The sequence below is a fragment of the Rhipicephalus sanguineus genome, chromosome 2 (assembly GCF_013339695.2).
Source record: "Rhipicephalus sanguineus isolate Rsan-2018 chromosome 2, BIME_Rsan_1.4, whole genome shotgun sequence".
Classification (NCBI taxonomy): Eukaryota; Metazoa; Arthropoda; class Arachnida; order Ixodida; family Ixodidae; genus Rhipicephalus; species Rhipicephalus sanguineus.
Genome location: NC_051177.1, coordinates 54,388,487 through 54,404,632, shown reverse-complemented (window position 1 = coordinate 54,404,632; position 16,146 = coordinate 54,388,487). Strand labels below are relative to the sequence as shown.

The 16,146-nt window shown below is 43.5% G+C and overlaps 1 protein-coding gene across 1 annotated transcript in view; it reads left to right on the top strand.

The window, feature by feature from the left end:
* Positions 1 to 2,280: 2,280 nt before the first annotated feature.
* Positions 2,281 to 16,146, top strand: part of LOC119382972 (uncharacterized) — a 34,434-nt gene continuing 20,568 nt past the window's right edge. The window contains exons 1-7 of the mRNA XM_037650912.2: positions 2,281 to 2,486; positions 7,398 to 7,601; positions 8,461 to 8,535; positions 9,432 to 9,668; positions 10,803 to 10,897; positions 13,716 to 13,822; positions 14,547 to 14,809. Of these exons, the coding sequence (XP_037506840.2) occupies positions 2,396 to 2,486; positions 7,398 to 7,601; positions 8,461 to 8,535; positions 9,432 to 9,668; positions 10,803 to 10,897; positions 13,716 to 13,822; positions 14,547 to 14,809 (1,072 nt within the window). The 5' untranslated portion in view covers positions 2,281 to 2,395. The remainder of the gene's footprint in view (positions 2,487 to 7,397; positions 7,602 to 8,460; positions 8,536 to 9,431; positions 9,669 to 10,802; positions 10,898 to 13,715; positions 13,823 to 14,546; positions 14,810 to 16,146) is intronic.

The window sequence follows — 16,146 nt, the reverse complement described above, 5'->3', positions numbered from 1 at the left end:
GTACCATCCTGGTACGCCAATGGGCCTCAACGCCGTCCATCATATTTATTTCCAGTGATAACTTGAATTAGGACCTTCCAAAATATTCTTTACATCGCTATAGAAAATCGTGATTATACGACTTTCTTTGTGATCACGTAAAGCTCGTCTTTCGCAAATAGTTTCAAAATTGTGACTCACAAAAAACACATCTCTCGCTTTCTTTTTCTTTTTTTTTTGTCTTTTTGCGTGATATGAAGTCTCAGCCAATTCTAACGTTGGTTATATCATCGGCGAAGGTGTCCGAACAATAGTTACTTACGCACATAGGCGTGCGCACAGGGGGGGCGGGGGGGGGGGGGGGGCGACCGCCCCCCTAATCACCTAAGAGGGGCGCAAAATCTGCCCCATACATTGACTTAGTAGGGTGGGGGGCGCTGCGATGAACCTTTGCCCCCCCCCCTCCGATGGGGAACCCTGCGCACGCCCATGCTTACGCATGAATAGCTTTGATGTTCAGTTCATAATCTGTAACAACAAACACGAATCTTCCTTTCTGTTCATTATATATATATATATATATATATATATATATATATATATATATATATATATATATATATATATATATATATATATATATATATATATGGTTCAATGGGCCAGTTCTTCTCGGGTAATGGGTATAATACAACGGAGGCGTTGTCAACAGTGATATAAATATTTAATTAAATATTTATATCACTGTTGACAACGCCTCCGTTGTATTATACCCATATGTGTGTGTGTGTGTGTGTATATATATATATATATATATATATATATATATATATATATATATATATATATATATATATATATATATATATATATATATATATATATATATTGCATAGATTTTGATTTTGTATAGTTTTGTATGTGTATATACACGAACACACACACGAACATACACAAAGGGTAGTTGACACCCCCCTCCCCCCTGGAAAAAAATTCTATAAGCCCCTGGCACAGGAAGTAGTACGCATGCTTCTGTGCGCTTGCACTCAGCTGGGGTTGAAACTTTCGACTCACGCACGTTGCATGCCGCATGTGTTTACTTTAGGCTATGCACTAATGTGGCTAATGCATATTGAACCTTGTAAGAAAATCCAGCCAACGCCTACGATAAGCTTAATTATACTGAAGCTTACACGTGCCTAGGTTGGTGTGCATCCACGAAGGTATATATAAAGGCGAATGCGCTATACATGCATGGCGAAGCGAGCTTGGCCTGCGCCGGGCATTGTTTCTTCTTGTACTTTCTACCTTAATTTTACCCGCATATCAGAAAATATACCACATATGAGAAAATTTGCTGGGAGTACCGTTAACGTACCCTTTAGTTCCTCTATTTCAACATTTCGTGCATGGATTGATTCGTTCTGGCATCTGCAGCTGGCAATATCCTCCTGGGGCGAATGATCTTGTTTCCTGACCACGCTAAGTTCCAACTTGTTTCTGGTCTGATAAGTTGCATGACGTGTTTGCAACAAGGAGAGCGTTGGAAGTCACCGATCCAACGGGGCAAAAATAACGATAGCGCAACGACCGAAGAAACACACGATTAGCACTTTTTCCGCTTTCATTTTTTGAGCGCCTTACTATTAACTTTGCTAGATTTCTTCGAACTATGCGGAAGTATCGTCTCAAGCGACGAATACCACATCGAAGGACTTGCACACCTTCGTACGTGTTTCCAGAACGCCGTGCTCGAGAAGCGCAATTCGCGAACGAACACATTAACATGATCCGTGTACTATTTAATAGTGACGCCATAACACCCTCAACGCGGAAGGCTATCAATTAGATATAAACGGATATACTGCACGTGCACGGTTGGTACATATGCGCGTTTCTTTGTGGGGCTTGTGCGACACGTGCTGTCGGCGTAAGAGTGCATGCGGCTGCGCAATCTGTATTCAGTGCGGGAGAACACGTATCACACGGCTTCCACATATCACACGCATTACAAGTCGTCCGACGCCATATCAGCGCGATGTCCTCTCTCATTGCTCGATTCACGCAAGAGCCCTGAAAACGACGCGGACAATTCCGTGGCTTCGTGCCACGCGGGAGTACTATTACGCATGTCTTTGGTCGATTCGGCGTTTACTATTAATTTTTTTTTTTTTGGCATCAGCGCACAGGAGTACGCGCAGTGGTGGATGGAGGGCGATTGCTCATCGCTGGTGCAAGTTCCTTCTGGGAAACGAAAAAAAAAAAAAAAGGCGGGAGTTTATGTCGACCGGTTTGACGCATTCGCGCTGCGGCGACGCGCGCGGCAGCGCGGTCCCCCGCAGCGCAACGGGTGAACGTCGGTAAACAGTGCAAGCTCAGCGCGAGCGTTATCCTGGTGGTGTGTCCTGCTGGGACCATGCCGTCGATGTCGCCAGCGAGAGCAGCAGCCGTGGCCGCCACCATGGTCTTGATCTGGCTAGCGACTGCAGTAGACGCCGCGGTGAGAGGTGGGTGACCAACAGGGCGACATTTGCAAGCGTATCACGATCGTGCGCGTGCACACTGTGACGACAAGAGCTCGATGACTTAACGCCTCCCGCTGCAATCTCTGCAGAGACGGCGTCGTTAGCGCGACGTTTCCTGGAATACTCTTGGAATACACTGCCCGTTGCAGCACATCCGAGAACGTTTCTTTCGTCACATTCGCTCCCTAGATGAAAGAGCGTTCGAAGTTCATGTAGGATTAAAAAATAGAAGAAAGAATTTGCTTCTTCATTAAACGCAGCGGATATCTGTGTCCTGTCGAGTGTGTATTTTCTGAATAAGGATAGAAAATTGGGTGATATGGATTACGTTCACGGTCTACAGCGCGAATGACACGGACAAAGAGGAGACCAGCCGACGTGCGCGGCGCTGTCATTCAAGTGAATGTTTATTGAAAAGCACATGTATATAAATATGCCCATTCTTGATCACACTTAAGTTCACCACTCACGTGTCTTATGAATTCGTCATCGCTCTTTGGTTTTTGTAACTGCTGGTATATTTATTTCCATGCGCTTTTCAATAAACATATGTTTATATTCAGTTGAAAGGCAGCGCTCGCGTCGTCTGGTCTCCTCTTTGTCCGTTGACGTTCGCGCTGTGAGTCGTGCGTATTATCCGTAACCAAGGGCAGGTTTTATTTTTTTTTCTCGACATTTAATTTTTGTCAGTGTCATTTATGTTCTTGCCCCATATAGCTGCCGTATTCACACCTCTCACTGTTATCTGTTAAGCGATAAACGCGCGAGCGAGCAAGGTCTCGGTCACTGAGCGTGCGATTCCCACTGCTGCAGGACGCGTCACTCTTTGACAAAATAATGTAACTGTTCGAGGCAAAGGGGACACCGCTAGGCCTTACACGAATTTAGTCATGTTTACAAACACGAACACTGCTGAATCAAGGAGGACGCGAATAAAAGAGTAGAAATCGTCTTAAGTACGCATAATCTCGTTTTAATTCCCTCATCGATGCATATACAGATCGCTTCGCAAAATCTGTGCCATTGGAAGACCCGCATATCAAATGACTTAGCCGTTTCTCAACTACTACATAGGCTTCTACATATAGACTTTATGTCTCAGTGAAATAAACCTGTGGCAGCCGATAAACGCAACCGTGGGCTCAGTGCTCCTTCGTTGACCTCACGGAATTAACCTCACTGCGGTTCACCTCATGATCCCTTAGTCACATCCATGTTAGGTTTGTTAAGGCTAAAAGAAATTATTTTAGAGAACATCGAGAACAGGCTATTTACATTAGGTTTGTTCATTGATTTCACCAAGGCTTTCGATTCCATTGACCATAGCACGCTACTTCGTAAGTTAGAAATATATGGTGTTCGAGGCACTCACCTGGCTCTAATAAAATCAAATTTAGCAGAGCGATCACATTGTGTGTGTTTAGGTAACCATCACTCATCTTCATTGCCTGTCAGTAGAGGTGTCCCGCAAGGAAGTGTATATTAGGGCCTCTTCTTTTCAATGTTTTTATAAATGATATTGTTAATATCAACAAGTCGGTAAAATTTATAATATATGCTGATGATGCCACAGTCTCGTTTTCCGGCGCAGATACAGATGCGTTGGTAGAATGTTGTAATCGTTTCTTTTGTAATATTACATCATGGTCACTATCAAATAAACTTAATATTAACCCTAAGAAAACGAAGGTAATAATATTTAGAGCTAGAAATAAGATTCTGAACGTGAAACAAAATATTATGTGTGAAGACCAAAAAATAGATATTGTAGAAGAACATAAAATTCTCGGTGTAACATTTTCATCTCATCTAAGTTGGGACTCTCACGTAAGGCATTTATGCAAGAAACTTTCTTTTACTGCGGGAGCCCTGTCGCGTTGTCGAGAAATTCTCCCTACACAAATGAAAGTCAACATATATCAAGCACTGTTTCAATCACATATAAATTACTGCAGTCTGGTTTGACTTACTACAACTCAACGTAACATCAACAGAATATTGCTTTTGCAGAAGAAAGCTGCCCATCACATTGCCAACACTGGCTATTCATCACCGACATCGACATACTTTCGCAAGTACAGTATAATTAAAATGCAATATATGTACGAGTTCCGCATCCTGCGATCATTTTACATATGTTCTTCTTCATTTAAACAATTTAACGAGTTAACCGCTGTGCTGCAACGCAACAGTCACGCTTTCAATACTCGTAATGAAGGAGGCTGGCTTATACCGCGCTTTCGCACTGACTATAAACTCCAGTCATTGAAATATAACCTCCCATGTATTCTTAATAAGCATACACGTTTACATAAACCTGCGCTTAATACATTACGTGAAATATTTCTGAATTACTAATGTATTCATACATTTTAGTTATTTCATAATGTTGTACTATATTTCACTGTATATTGCAGTATATGATTAGCTACCATGCTTTTTTTATTATATTGTGTTGATATTATTCTTTCGTGTAGTTTAATGCCAGAAACAGGTGTACTATTGCTGTTTTTTTCTTCTTGTACTTGTATTACTACCATTTGTTTTCAGTAAATAAATTTGAGCATTCTGTTAGTGTCGTTTGTTGTTAGAAATGTGTTTATCCAAAAAATCATTCCCTGTTACGCTTACACGGGTATTGTTATATGCATTGTTTTTGTAAATTTTTTTTTCTGCCATGTGTGATATGACTTGTACATTTGGTGCAAATCTTTTTAGCTGTCACTTGTTGCCATGTGATTGGTCTTCCGGGCCCTAGTCAAGCTGTTTCATTACAGCTTTTAGCCCAGGAGACCATCCAGAATGTGATGTTTTCGTTTTATTCTAGAAAATAAAGAGAATGAATTAATGAATCTTTCGCCTTATTGGGAATGAAAAACGAGCTGTGCGTCTTCCGGTCGAATGTAAAAATTTCGAATCAGATTTTCGAAATCAAGTACTGAAATCTTAAAATACTCCAAAACAGATGTACCTTATTAGTGTTTAAATTCTGAATATTCGAAAGCTCTAGACAGTCTCACCTGTGCGTACTTCTGTACTTGAGGTGTATACAGTCCGATCTTACCTTGTTCAGGAAAGCTACCACGCTCATCATGATATTGAGGTAATACCTCGAAAGCATATAATCCTCCGATAGCTTCATTTGTAATGTATAGTGCATTATCTTTTTCTGTGGATAAACAATCAAATAAACCAGTGAAGACGCCTTCGAAATCCACGAGGTAACTGTAGCTGCAGGTGGGGAAATCCAGAGTGACTTCGCCATGTTGAATTATTTTTCCGTAATTTGTTTTTGTTGTCTTCTTCTAACGTGCCGAGCCTCCGCTAACTTCAAGAATGGTCACTTTCCTATTGGCAAATCTTAATTTATTAATACAGCCGAACGCAGTGTTCCTGTTTAGTGTCAGTTCTACAAACGTTGCCTGTAAAAAATAAAGTTGTATGGCACGAAGGCATTCTCAGTCTGCTTGCATTGTACAGGGCCCGTAATCGCAGAAAGTCTTACGCTAGAAGTATTTGTTAAGCAAAATTTCACCCAGTCGCGAGGCTGAACCCAAAGTAGTTCTACCAATGACAAGAAACGCTTACGAGGAAAACGATTTGTGACCTCGACGCATGGACCCATGTTCACGAAAAACCTCTTACTCTAGAACTGTTCATTAGTGCACGCTCCTTTTGCTCGTTAGAGAAAAGACACAGAAAGAGAGAGAGAGAAGTACATTTGCACCTAAACGGTAGCAGTGCCAATGAAATGGTAGAAATGGTGACCCATAGGCCAGTTTAACATGGGCTTCATAGAATATAATCCTCGAGTAAACAATCAGACTGTGGCTAAACGCCAACCCCAAAAAGAAAAAAAACAACAATGTGCAGAGCTTGCACAAGTACATTCGGTGGGGTAACATTGAGAGCTACACGTGCAAAACACAAAAATTAGATAATAGGGCATTTCGGTCGTTGCCTCCGGAGTGACATCTGTCGTCATTGGGCCTCCAAATATTGCAATTTGCAAATGTTTCACACCGAGTCGTGTAAACTGTAGTTTCTGGACAGTCACATAGCATGCGAGGACGCGTATGCTATGCCATACGTGGAGAACTTATTTCACGGGGCCTTAGCTCTGCTTATGATCAATCAATCAATCAATCAATCAATCAATCAATCAATCAATCAATCAATCAATCAATCAATCAATCAATCAATCAATCAATCAATCAATCAATCATTCATCATTGTTTCTGACAAGCATTACAATATGTACTTTCTTTTTATAGACAGGACCACAGAAACCTTGCAAGACACATAACGGCGCCAATAAATGCCATGCGGGAAATAATACAACCGTAACAGATACCATGCGCGAGAAGAAGGAAAAAGAAAGCGGCAGTGGCGTAGAGGTTACTTATCCTGCCAGCAACCCAAAGTCTCTGGCTCGATTCCAACTATGCTCATATCGCTGAGATTGACGGTAACGTTCGTGCCGGTACCACAGTGGAGGAGATCGCCGAGCGTTTGAGGTCCATTCCAAGACGACGAAAATGATCTCCCCAAAAATGGTTGTCTTGAATATAATGGTTTGAAAGCCAGTGGCATGGGTAAAATAAATGTTATATATGTTTCTTCTTTCTCGAGAAAAATGACACTTACGGGACGAAGTCGTATACTATATCCCTGTAAGTTAACATCGAGCACTGTGCTCTACCCGAAGGCATTAGGTTCAGATATGGCAGAATTACTCCTGAGATGTAATTAAATGACATTACTTAGTCGAGATGCGTTTTTGAACATCGGGTCAGAATTTTTCATTATTCTGCTGAACAAGTATATTGACGACGCATTACTTTTCTAAACCCAGTGAACCGTTGTATCTTGACAAGTTGTGAACGTCCGCAGTGAGGAGAGAGTCGTGTCGAGCGAGGCACCTAGTCCGCGTTGACGAGACGACGGACGGCCGCTGCATGCCCGTACACGAGTGCCTCGAGTCACTCAAGGACGTGGGCAGACTCAAGTTCCCCATGTTCTGCGGCGTACGCGGCCTGCTGCCCATCGTGTGCTGCCCGAACAAGGACCCTCCTCCGACGCCTGCCCCGCCACCAGGTTTGTTGCCGAAACGTCGCTCACACGCCTATACCTACCGTATAGCCAGTTATTATGGTTACTTCGTCATCACTGTAGATCATCGTTACTGAATCGAGTTCAAAGGCCTTTCAAGGAAGTACAGATGTCATCTTCATAAATTAAATAGCCAATGCATCGGCGCGTTTACGGTGTATGTATTCCTGACTAGCGGCTTCTGCCGTAATTCCACGGACAATAGTGGTAAGACCCAACCAAATTTGCATACAAGTGACGTTGGCTTCCGAGATTTCAAGGGCTGCGTTAGTGAATAGATTACTTCTTCTTTTTCTTTCTTTCTTTCTTTTTTGCGGCTTATCTTGAACAAGCAATGATGTTCTGTTTCTGTCGCGGTTTTCCCATCTGTTGTTGCAGAGCAAACTGCGAGAGTTTATAAGACCGCAATCAAACCGTCTAGGCGTGTTTCCCTTCAGGAATTCATTTAATTACTCGCTAATACGGTTATATTGTTTTCTGTATCGCGTCGGTTACTATGTAAATATCGCTATATTAGACATAACATTAATGACAACCAAATTCCCCTATCGTTATATTAGATCACACTAGCTTAACGACTTAATCTTTTCCTCCTTTTTCTGGGGGGAAGAGGGGGATAGTCTGTTTATTTGTATTTTGCTAACCACGAAACACTGCCGCAAATCAGCATCATGCCAGACGGACAGACGTACTATCAAGTCTTTGAAAAGAAAAGCAGCATGGGGTGCTTCCTCCGTATTTCGGAATGATGCCTGATGTTCAACAAATGGTAGCGAAAGACGAAACGTTCTGGACAGTTGCATATTCTATTCCACTGAATTCTCTATTTATATACCGCATGCAGCAACTCCTCCACCTCGTCCACAGCCGGTGGTCACCACAGCCCCTTCTCAACCAGTCGTCAGAGAACCACCTGCAGGTATCGTGCCAACTATTACTTTACGAAATATCATTTTACAATTTGACAAACCAAGTAGACACTGCCTTATAAATGGTTCAATACCGTAAACGCTTTTTAAAATCATGGTCACCTTTTTTTTTCGTTCAACCAAGATGCACGAAACTATCAGGGAAACGATACAATCCCTGGCTCCTAAGAATTTCGTCAGGATATAATTAAACGCACGGCCGTGGCCAGAAATGCGGGGACGTGACCAAGCGATCCGCAAAAAAAAAATGGGACATTTTTTTACGGATAGGTTTTAAGTCATATAACAGTGCACACTGGGAAAAACGAGCTTTAGTTATTCAAGTAAACGTTGAAACTGATTTCCTAACAGTTATTTTTTATTGTTAAATATTGTCTTTGACGACACAGAACATGTCATTTGAACACCATTTATTTTACAAACAGACCATATACAACATAAAGGCCTTACAAGCATACACACGGTACACCACACGGATGTATCGTTGTCTACGAGTGAGTGAGTGAGTGAGTGAGTGAGTGAGTGAGTGAGTGAGTGAGTGAGTGAGTGAGTGAGTGAGTGAGTGAGTGAGTGAGTGAGTGAGTGAGTGAGTGAGTGAGTGAGTGAGTGAGTGAGTGAGTGAGTGAGTGAGTGCGTGCGTGCGTGCGTGCGTGTGTGTGTGTGTGCACACCTTGTGAGGTGCGCGTGTTACACAAATCTGTGTGTATCGGCACTGCGCACGCAGTCGAACGTTGGCGACAACACGAAGAGCTATGTCTTATAATTCAGGATGTGAACCAGACTACAGCGAATCCTTGCACAGATTTCTCGGCTCCCAAAGGGATTTCAACACTTCCACAGTGTGTGCGTATGTGTCAACGTTTGGAAAAACTGAGCGCCTCCGCAGGGACTCCGTGCACGGTGTCCGAGTCCGGGCAGCCGGGCGCGTGCGTTCCCCTGAATGGCTGCGAGCCACTGCAGGAGCAGGTTCGCCAGAAGAAGTTCCCGTCCTTGTGCGACCTGAAAGGAGGCGTCGCGTACGCCTGCTGCCCTCGAGCCCAGCCACAGGTGCCCAGTACGACCACGAGACCCCCTCTGGACAGAGCCGTAAAGATCGCCGGACTCAAGTACGAGAACGGGAAATGTACGTCCCGGCACCAATGACGATGATCTACACGGTCGCGTGAATATGCCGCTCGATCGAGAGACTGAATTAATATAATTGTTGGGGTTTAACGTCCCAAAACCACGATTTGATAATGAGAGACGCCGTAGTGGAGGGCTGCGGAAATTTTGACCACCTGGTGTTCTTTAAGGTGCACCTAAGTCTAAGAACACGGGCCTTAAACATTTTCGCCTCCATCGAAGATGCAGCCGCCGCGGCTGGGATTCGATCCCGCGACCTTCGGGCGAGCGACTGAATTACGTCGTTCTTTGAGTGGATGAACCACATGGTCATTTTCAATAGACAATTTCCAGCTTGCTTCTATTCCTCAATTGCGCGATATATGCATTTACCCCCCCCCCCCCAAAAAAAAAAACAATCAAAAACAACAGCAACAAAAAGAGAATGAGAGGAGCCGCAAGTATAAAGCAAATCGGAAGAGGAAACTCAGGACCAAGAGTCACACATCTAGAGTACTTATACAGAAAGGTTCATGATTTATTTATTTATTTATTTATTTATTTATTTATTTATTTATTTATTTATTTATTTATTTATTTATTTATTTATTTATTTATTTAAAATACTTTCAAGCCATTACAGAATGGAGCGAAAGAAAAAAATGTAACGTGCAAATATCAATGAAAGTCTGTTACGAGATATTCTGTAAGCCGCTCTTGAATTGATGGTCATCAGTTAAGGCAGCAACGTAGGCGGTAGGGTTGTTACATGCGACGCCTGTTGCGGGAACGAAATAGTTATTACACAAGTTTGTGCAAATAGTTTACACAAGTGGTAGCAATGATTGGTCCTAGCTGTTACGTAACGATTTAAGGTTTCATTTTCTTTCATCAATTAATTAAGGTTTCACCAAAAGGAACACTGTATCAACCAACTGTACGCGTACGGGATCGACGCTTTTTTACTCTGTCGTGAAAATGTGAACGCTAAAGGCCGCCACCCCAATATGATGAAATTGTTAACTTCGATATTAGCACTTTTAACTAAACCTAGCAGAAAAATGCAACTTGGTGCAGTGAAAAGCACTGCTGTGAAATAGTGCAAGCAGTTGTCGAAAGGCAGGGTCTATTCAAGATTTTTTGCTTGTTTCAGACTGTGGCAAGACTCCTAGTAAACCCGGTCACATTGACTTCAGACCAGTCGTGAAAGGTGGAAAAGACGCCGAACTTGGGTCCTATCCATTTATGGTAAGCAGTTCCCGCAACTCAGAGTTCTGAAAATAACTCCATTTTATTTTTAATGAGATTCTGGTGTAGCGCTAACGCTAAAATTACGTCACTGGGCTTGTTGAATGCATTTCATTGAGAATTTTCTCTTCTCTATGGTGACACTGATTCGTAGAAAACCACGTCGCATTCACATGGCGAAATACTTATCCAATAAGTTCCCCACTTAGCTTCTCTGCGGTCCTTTTCATCTGCGGCAAGAATAGGGAAGCATCTGTAATTGTTCATTTTGTAATAGTTTTTAACTGCGCTATAACAATGCCAAAATAAGATGAAAAGACACCATATGTGCCGCAGTGCGCATGCGCTGTCTTCTCTTCTTCCGTTGCCCTTGTTACAGCGCAGTTAAAAACCGTTACAAAATGAACGTCAACCAACTAGCACAAATTGGCGCTCTCTTTCATCTGTAATTGCTTAGGAGATTGCCATGCAATGCTACAGCTGATGTATACGGTGGAGAGTTCAACGGAACAATGTTGCTTGTGTGAAGCATCTTTATAAAAACAAGGTTGCGGTTAGTCGAGTATTCAATCGAAATGCCATTTTTGTATCTGTGGTTTTATTTATTCGAGTGTGATCTGTGGTTCAAAAGCTATCAGTGGTCTCAAGGGCACTCCACTGGCCCACGTTATGAACGGAATCTGCAGGCTATGAACGGTTAATGAAAGGAGCAGAACAGAGGGTGAAGAAATCCTTATCTCGTATCACCCAGGTCACTGACCAACGTCAAAACAGGCATGCTCCAATTTTATGATAAACGGAGATCCCTTGCTGCAGGGACTTAGGAATCTGAGGAAGCAAATAAAGACATAATAAAACTTGTTTCTTTCGACATTAGCTGGTGAAGTGCCCTTTCAACTGTATAAATGCATGGCGTCAGACGACCAGTAGTCTTACTTCACTGGGCGTTTACTTATCGCTTGACACAATTTTAAAAGTCGAGTAATACTACAAGCTAGTGTGCCTCGTTCGCTGCCAGCTCCGCATGATAGCGTCGTTTGTTTTCACGAGAAGCAGTTTGCACACTGTCTGTGTTTACGAGGCTCGTCTCGTCCTCCACAACAAAAGAGAAAGCGCTAATTTCTGCGAGATACGTCCTTATTCCTGCTCTGTGTTTACGTGACCACGCATGTGCTTTGCCAAGCCACCTTGAAAGTCTCGTATACGAGAAGCTCGTATTGCGAGGGTGTGGTTGTCTCCTTTCGAGGTCACGTCGCGGGACGTCTGTACAAGATGGCAGTTTTGGTGAAACAAAAAAACAACAACATAAAACAACAACACCAGAAGCGAATAGACGGCGAGTGTTCTGTTTCGCGTACGCTCGTTTGTCTCGCCTAAGCGCCGCGCACGCAGGCAGAGGTGCAGCAGCCACTCTTGGTAGCGAAGAATTCTCCGAACAGCTAATGACCGACCGGTCGATTCTCCGCGCAGGCTGATTTTCCACATTGGTGTTCGCCTCCTCGGCATGACCCTATATCGCTATATAAGTACATTTCTTCAGAAAAAACCGATTGGGCCGGGTTATTCTCCTCTGGGTCGGCAAATGCTTCGCGCCAACACCGCTGCACGGTAACAACTACTGTACGCAGTTGTCGAAAGACACGGCCTATTCAAGATTCTTTGCTTGTTTCAGACCGTGGCAAGACTCCTAGTAAACCCAGTCACATTGACTTCAGACCAGTCGTGAAAGGTGTCAACATATCGGAATACCCAGTCTTTTAACTGGGTATTTAGGCTGTAGCACATAAGCAGTTGCGCCTGCTCCGTTTCTCACGCTTTACGTCTACAAGAACGACGAATAATTTTCATTTCTGAAGCTGAGTCTTCCTCTTGTGTGGAATACAGATTGTCGGGCGCTTGACCTTTTTGGTGACTGGCTTAGAGATAACTGGTGGTAGCACTGGCCGAGCTATTGAGCTGTATTGCTTCCTATGTCGGATATCAAATCAGCATACATATAGAAGTTTGTCCCATATCCACTGATTGTTGCATTTTAGGAATTAGAGCTTCCAAATACCTACTCCAATAAAAGTTTATACGTATTTTTGAGTTGGGACGCATCACGCAAGCTCTTCAGCCCATTCATCACTCCGTTTCTCTTCGCAGTAAGAATAGGAATTCGTCTTTCCACAATAAAACACAGATATAACATTCATCAAAGCTCTTCTTCTTTCAATTTTTTAAGGCGGATGAATCATTGATGCACTTATAACGTATTATGCATGAGACAGTCGTCGAAAGAAGACATTGGGGACATCGTGGAATCTATGTGCTCATAAATGAGAGTCAGAAACTAAAGACTGCACACATGATTCCACCATACATACTAAATGTCAGGAAATCTTTGTACGGCCTCTACTGGTCAACGTCTTCAATAATGTACTCGGCAAAAACTACTTATGATTCCTGTACCTATATATGTTTAATTATGTTCACGTTCCTTGTTACATTTCATAACTGGCGGAAAAAGCAGTAGCTATAACTTGAAGGAACGTGAACTTGGACATGTTGGTATTCAATACCAAGACGCTATTGGTTAGAACAGTATCTATAACTTGTAGTGAGGAGTGGGCGGAAAGTGTTTGGGTGTGTATCGGCAAGAAAACGAGTAGCCATGTTTCCGACCACGAAATATGTTTGAGGGTTTTTTTGTGCACTCCTGCGATGCGACTTGGGGATCACTGGAATAATCAATTGTAACACCTGTTAAAATACTCCGGCGTCGTGCTGCAGTGGACCCATCCGTGAGAAAACATTCATAACTGTTTTTGTTTCACAGGTGGCCGTATTCCGGGACAATGTGAGGGTACTGAACTTCTGGTGCGGTGGAGCATTAATTCTGAGAAGGGTGGTCCTGTCGGCCGCTCACTGCTACTATGACACCTTGTAAGTATATACGCCCACCCGCCGCGGTGTTCTAGTAGTTATGGTGCTCGACTGCTGACCCTAAGGTCGCGGGATCGAATCCCGGCCGTGGCGGCCGCATTTTCGTGGGAGGCGAAAATGCTTGAGGCCCGTGAACTTTAGGTGGAAGTTGAAGAACCCCACGTGGTCGAAATTTCCGAAGCCCTCCGCTACGCCGTCTTTCATAATCATATCGTGGTTTTGGGGCGTTAAACCGCAACATGTGTTATTATATTAAGTATATACGCTCGTCTCGAGCCCTTCCTCATTAAAGCTAGTTCTCTGCACACATGTGTGGGGAATGAGTTAGAACGATCGAAGTTTTTGATCGTCGCTGACGACACTTTTCCTTCAAGAACTAAAGAAGGGAAATTTTTTCATGGGGTTCGTTTCTTTGTTAGACGTAACCAAATTAATCCCACAGACAGTTAAGCCAAGAAAAGCAGATGACATTATTTGTTTTTTTTTAAACTGTGGAATAGTAATTATGACATAAATCGAAATGAACTAACGTGGACAAAAAAGCACCCTTTTACGTCGGTGGTATCCGAACCCACAACCTTCCAAGGTTTCGGGCTCGGATCCCATACTCGAGGCCCTATACTCGAGGTCCTTTAGTTCGGCACCATGCCATTGAATGTCACATTAAAGTGCCAGTGAATGTTTTGCATGTTATTGCGTTTTTTTTCTGTCGTTTTAATTGCAGGCATGACACGCGATACGTAGTCCGCGTCGGAGGCGTCAGCATATCGGATGGCAGCACAGAACCGGTCGTGGAGCGCCACGTGGAATCGGTTCACGTGCACCCGGATTACGACGAGCGGTTCCACTACAACGACGTGGCGCTTCTCTTCCTCAACCGATCGGCGCAGCAGTACATCAAGAAACCGGTCGCCTGCCTGCCCGAGCCCAACACCGCGCCCGATGCGCCACACGGCACAGTGCTCGGCTGGGGACACGACGATTTCGGTGAGTGCGCACTCGCATACGCTCAGCCTGTTGAAATTAGAGGGTGGCTGTTCGGACAAGTTGGGTGGCATTCAGTGACGTCTTATAGATGCCTCATTCACACGCGAGAAGTGACCGTCGGCGTCGGCGGCGTCAACACGAGTGATGCAAGAAATCATCGTCATGCGATGACGTCACCACATGGCGTTATCATTAAGTCACAGGCCGCGAATTTTCGTGACGTCATCGTGACGTTACTGTGACGTCATACCACGTCACTTCACATGATGACGTTATATCACATGACATGTTCCATGGTGAGCCGATCACAGAGGCACTGCAGAACGTTGTGAGGTGCAAAAAACTTCCAATTCTCCCGATCCCGGAGGCACTGCAAATCCACGTTGGGTGCGGAAAACTTTTTGGCGGGATCAGTACAATCGACTGAGAAGAGGAAGATGGCTTTCGTCTTCCAGTCGTCTTAGGCAAACGCATAAGAGACCATGTGACTTTCAATTAGTTCAAGTCAGAATGAGCGAAGGAAGAAAGAAATGACAACGACGACAACAACAAAATACGCGGAAGCGGACCCCTCTGTTCGGTCTCTTTTTCTGGCATTATTTCGTTCACTCGGTCTGAGTTGCGCTAATTCAAGGAAAACCTTCGAAAGCGCCCTGACACGTGATATGTTCTAAAAGAATCGCAAACGTCGTGGCTTGACGCGCCATTCATTTATGCAAACCGAATCCTTTCTAAAGTGAGCCTTGACGACGACACCAAGGGAACGCGAACACGAAAATCACCTTTTTTCCACTTTTACTCTTGGGTCACAGCGTGTTTCGTCTACGTAGGGTTGACAGAAATCCGGCAAGCTGCCTTTCCGACCATGGAAGAGCATGACAATCAATGCGAGTGTTTGCAATGCCTCTGATCTTGACGGTTCAGTTCTCTCTCCTTTGTATACATACACTAAGATCTCGGCCGTGTACAATTACGTATACTAGCGGGAAAACTCTCCTCGTTGAAGACAGTTGGGACATTAGCGCTGTCCATACGTCGTGCCACTTCCCTGTACTTCTTAGGTGCTGTTTATTCTGTGCAATATATTATGCAACTGCAATGGTTCTGCGAACTCTACTTGTTTCAGTAAAAAAAAAAATTCTACTCGGGAGAATATTGTTCGAACTTAAAGCGACACTAAAGTGAAACAGTGAATCGGTTTAGATTTATAGGTGTACTTCGTTAACTCTAATGCCGTTAATTTCACCATCATAGGTTTATTAATAGAGGATAAAATCAAGGTCAACGTTTCATTTTTTTAATTTCTCACCGAAATATTCACGCATGACTGCACAGAT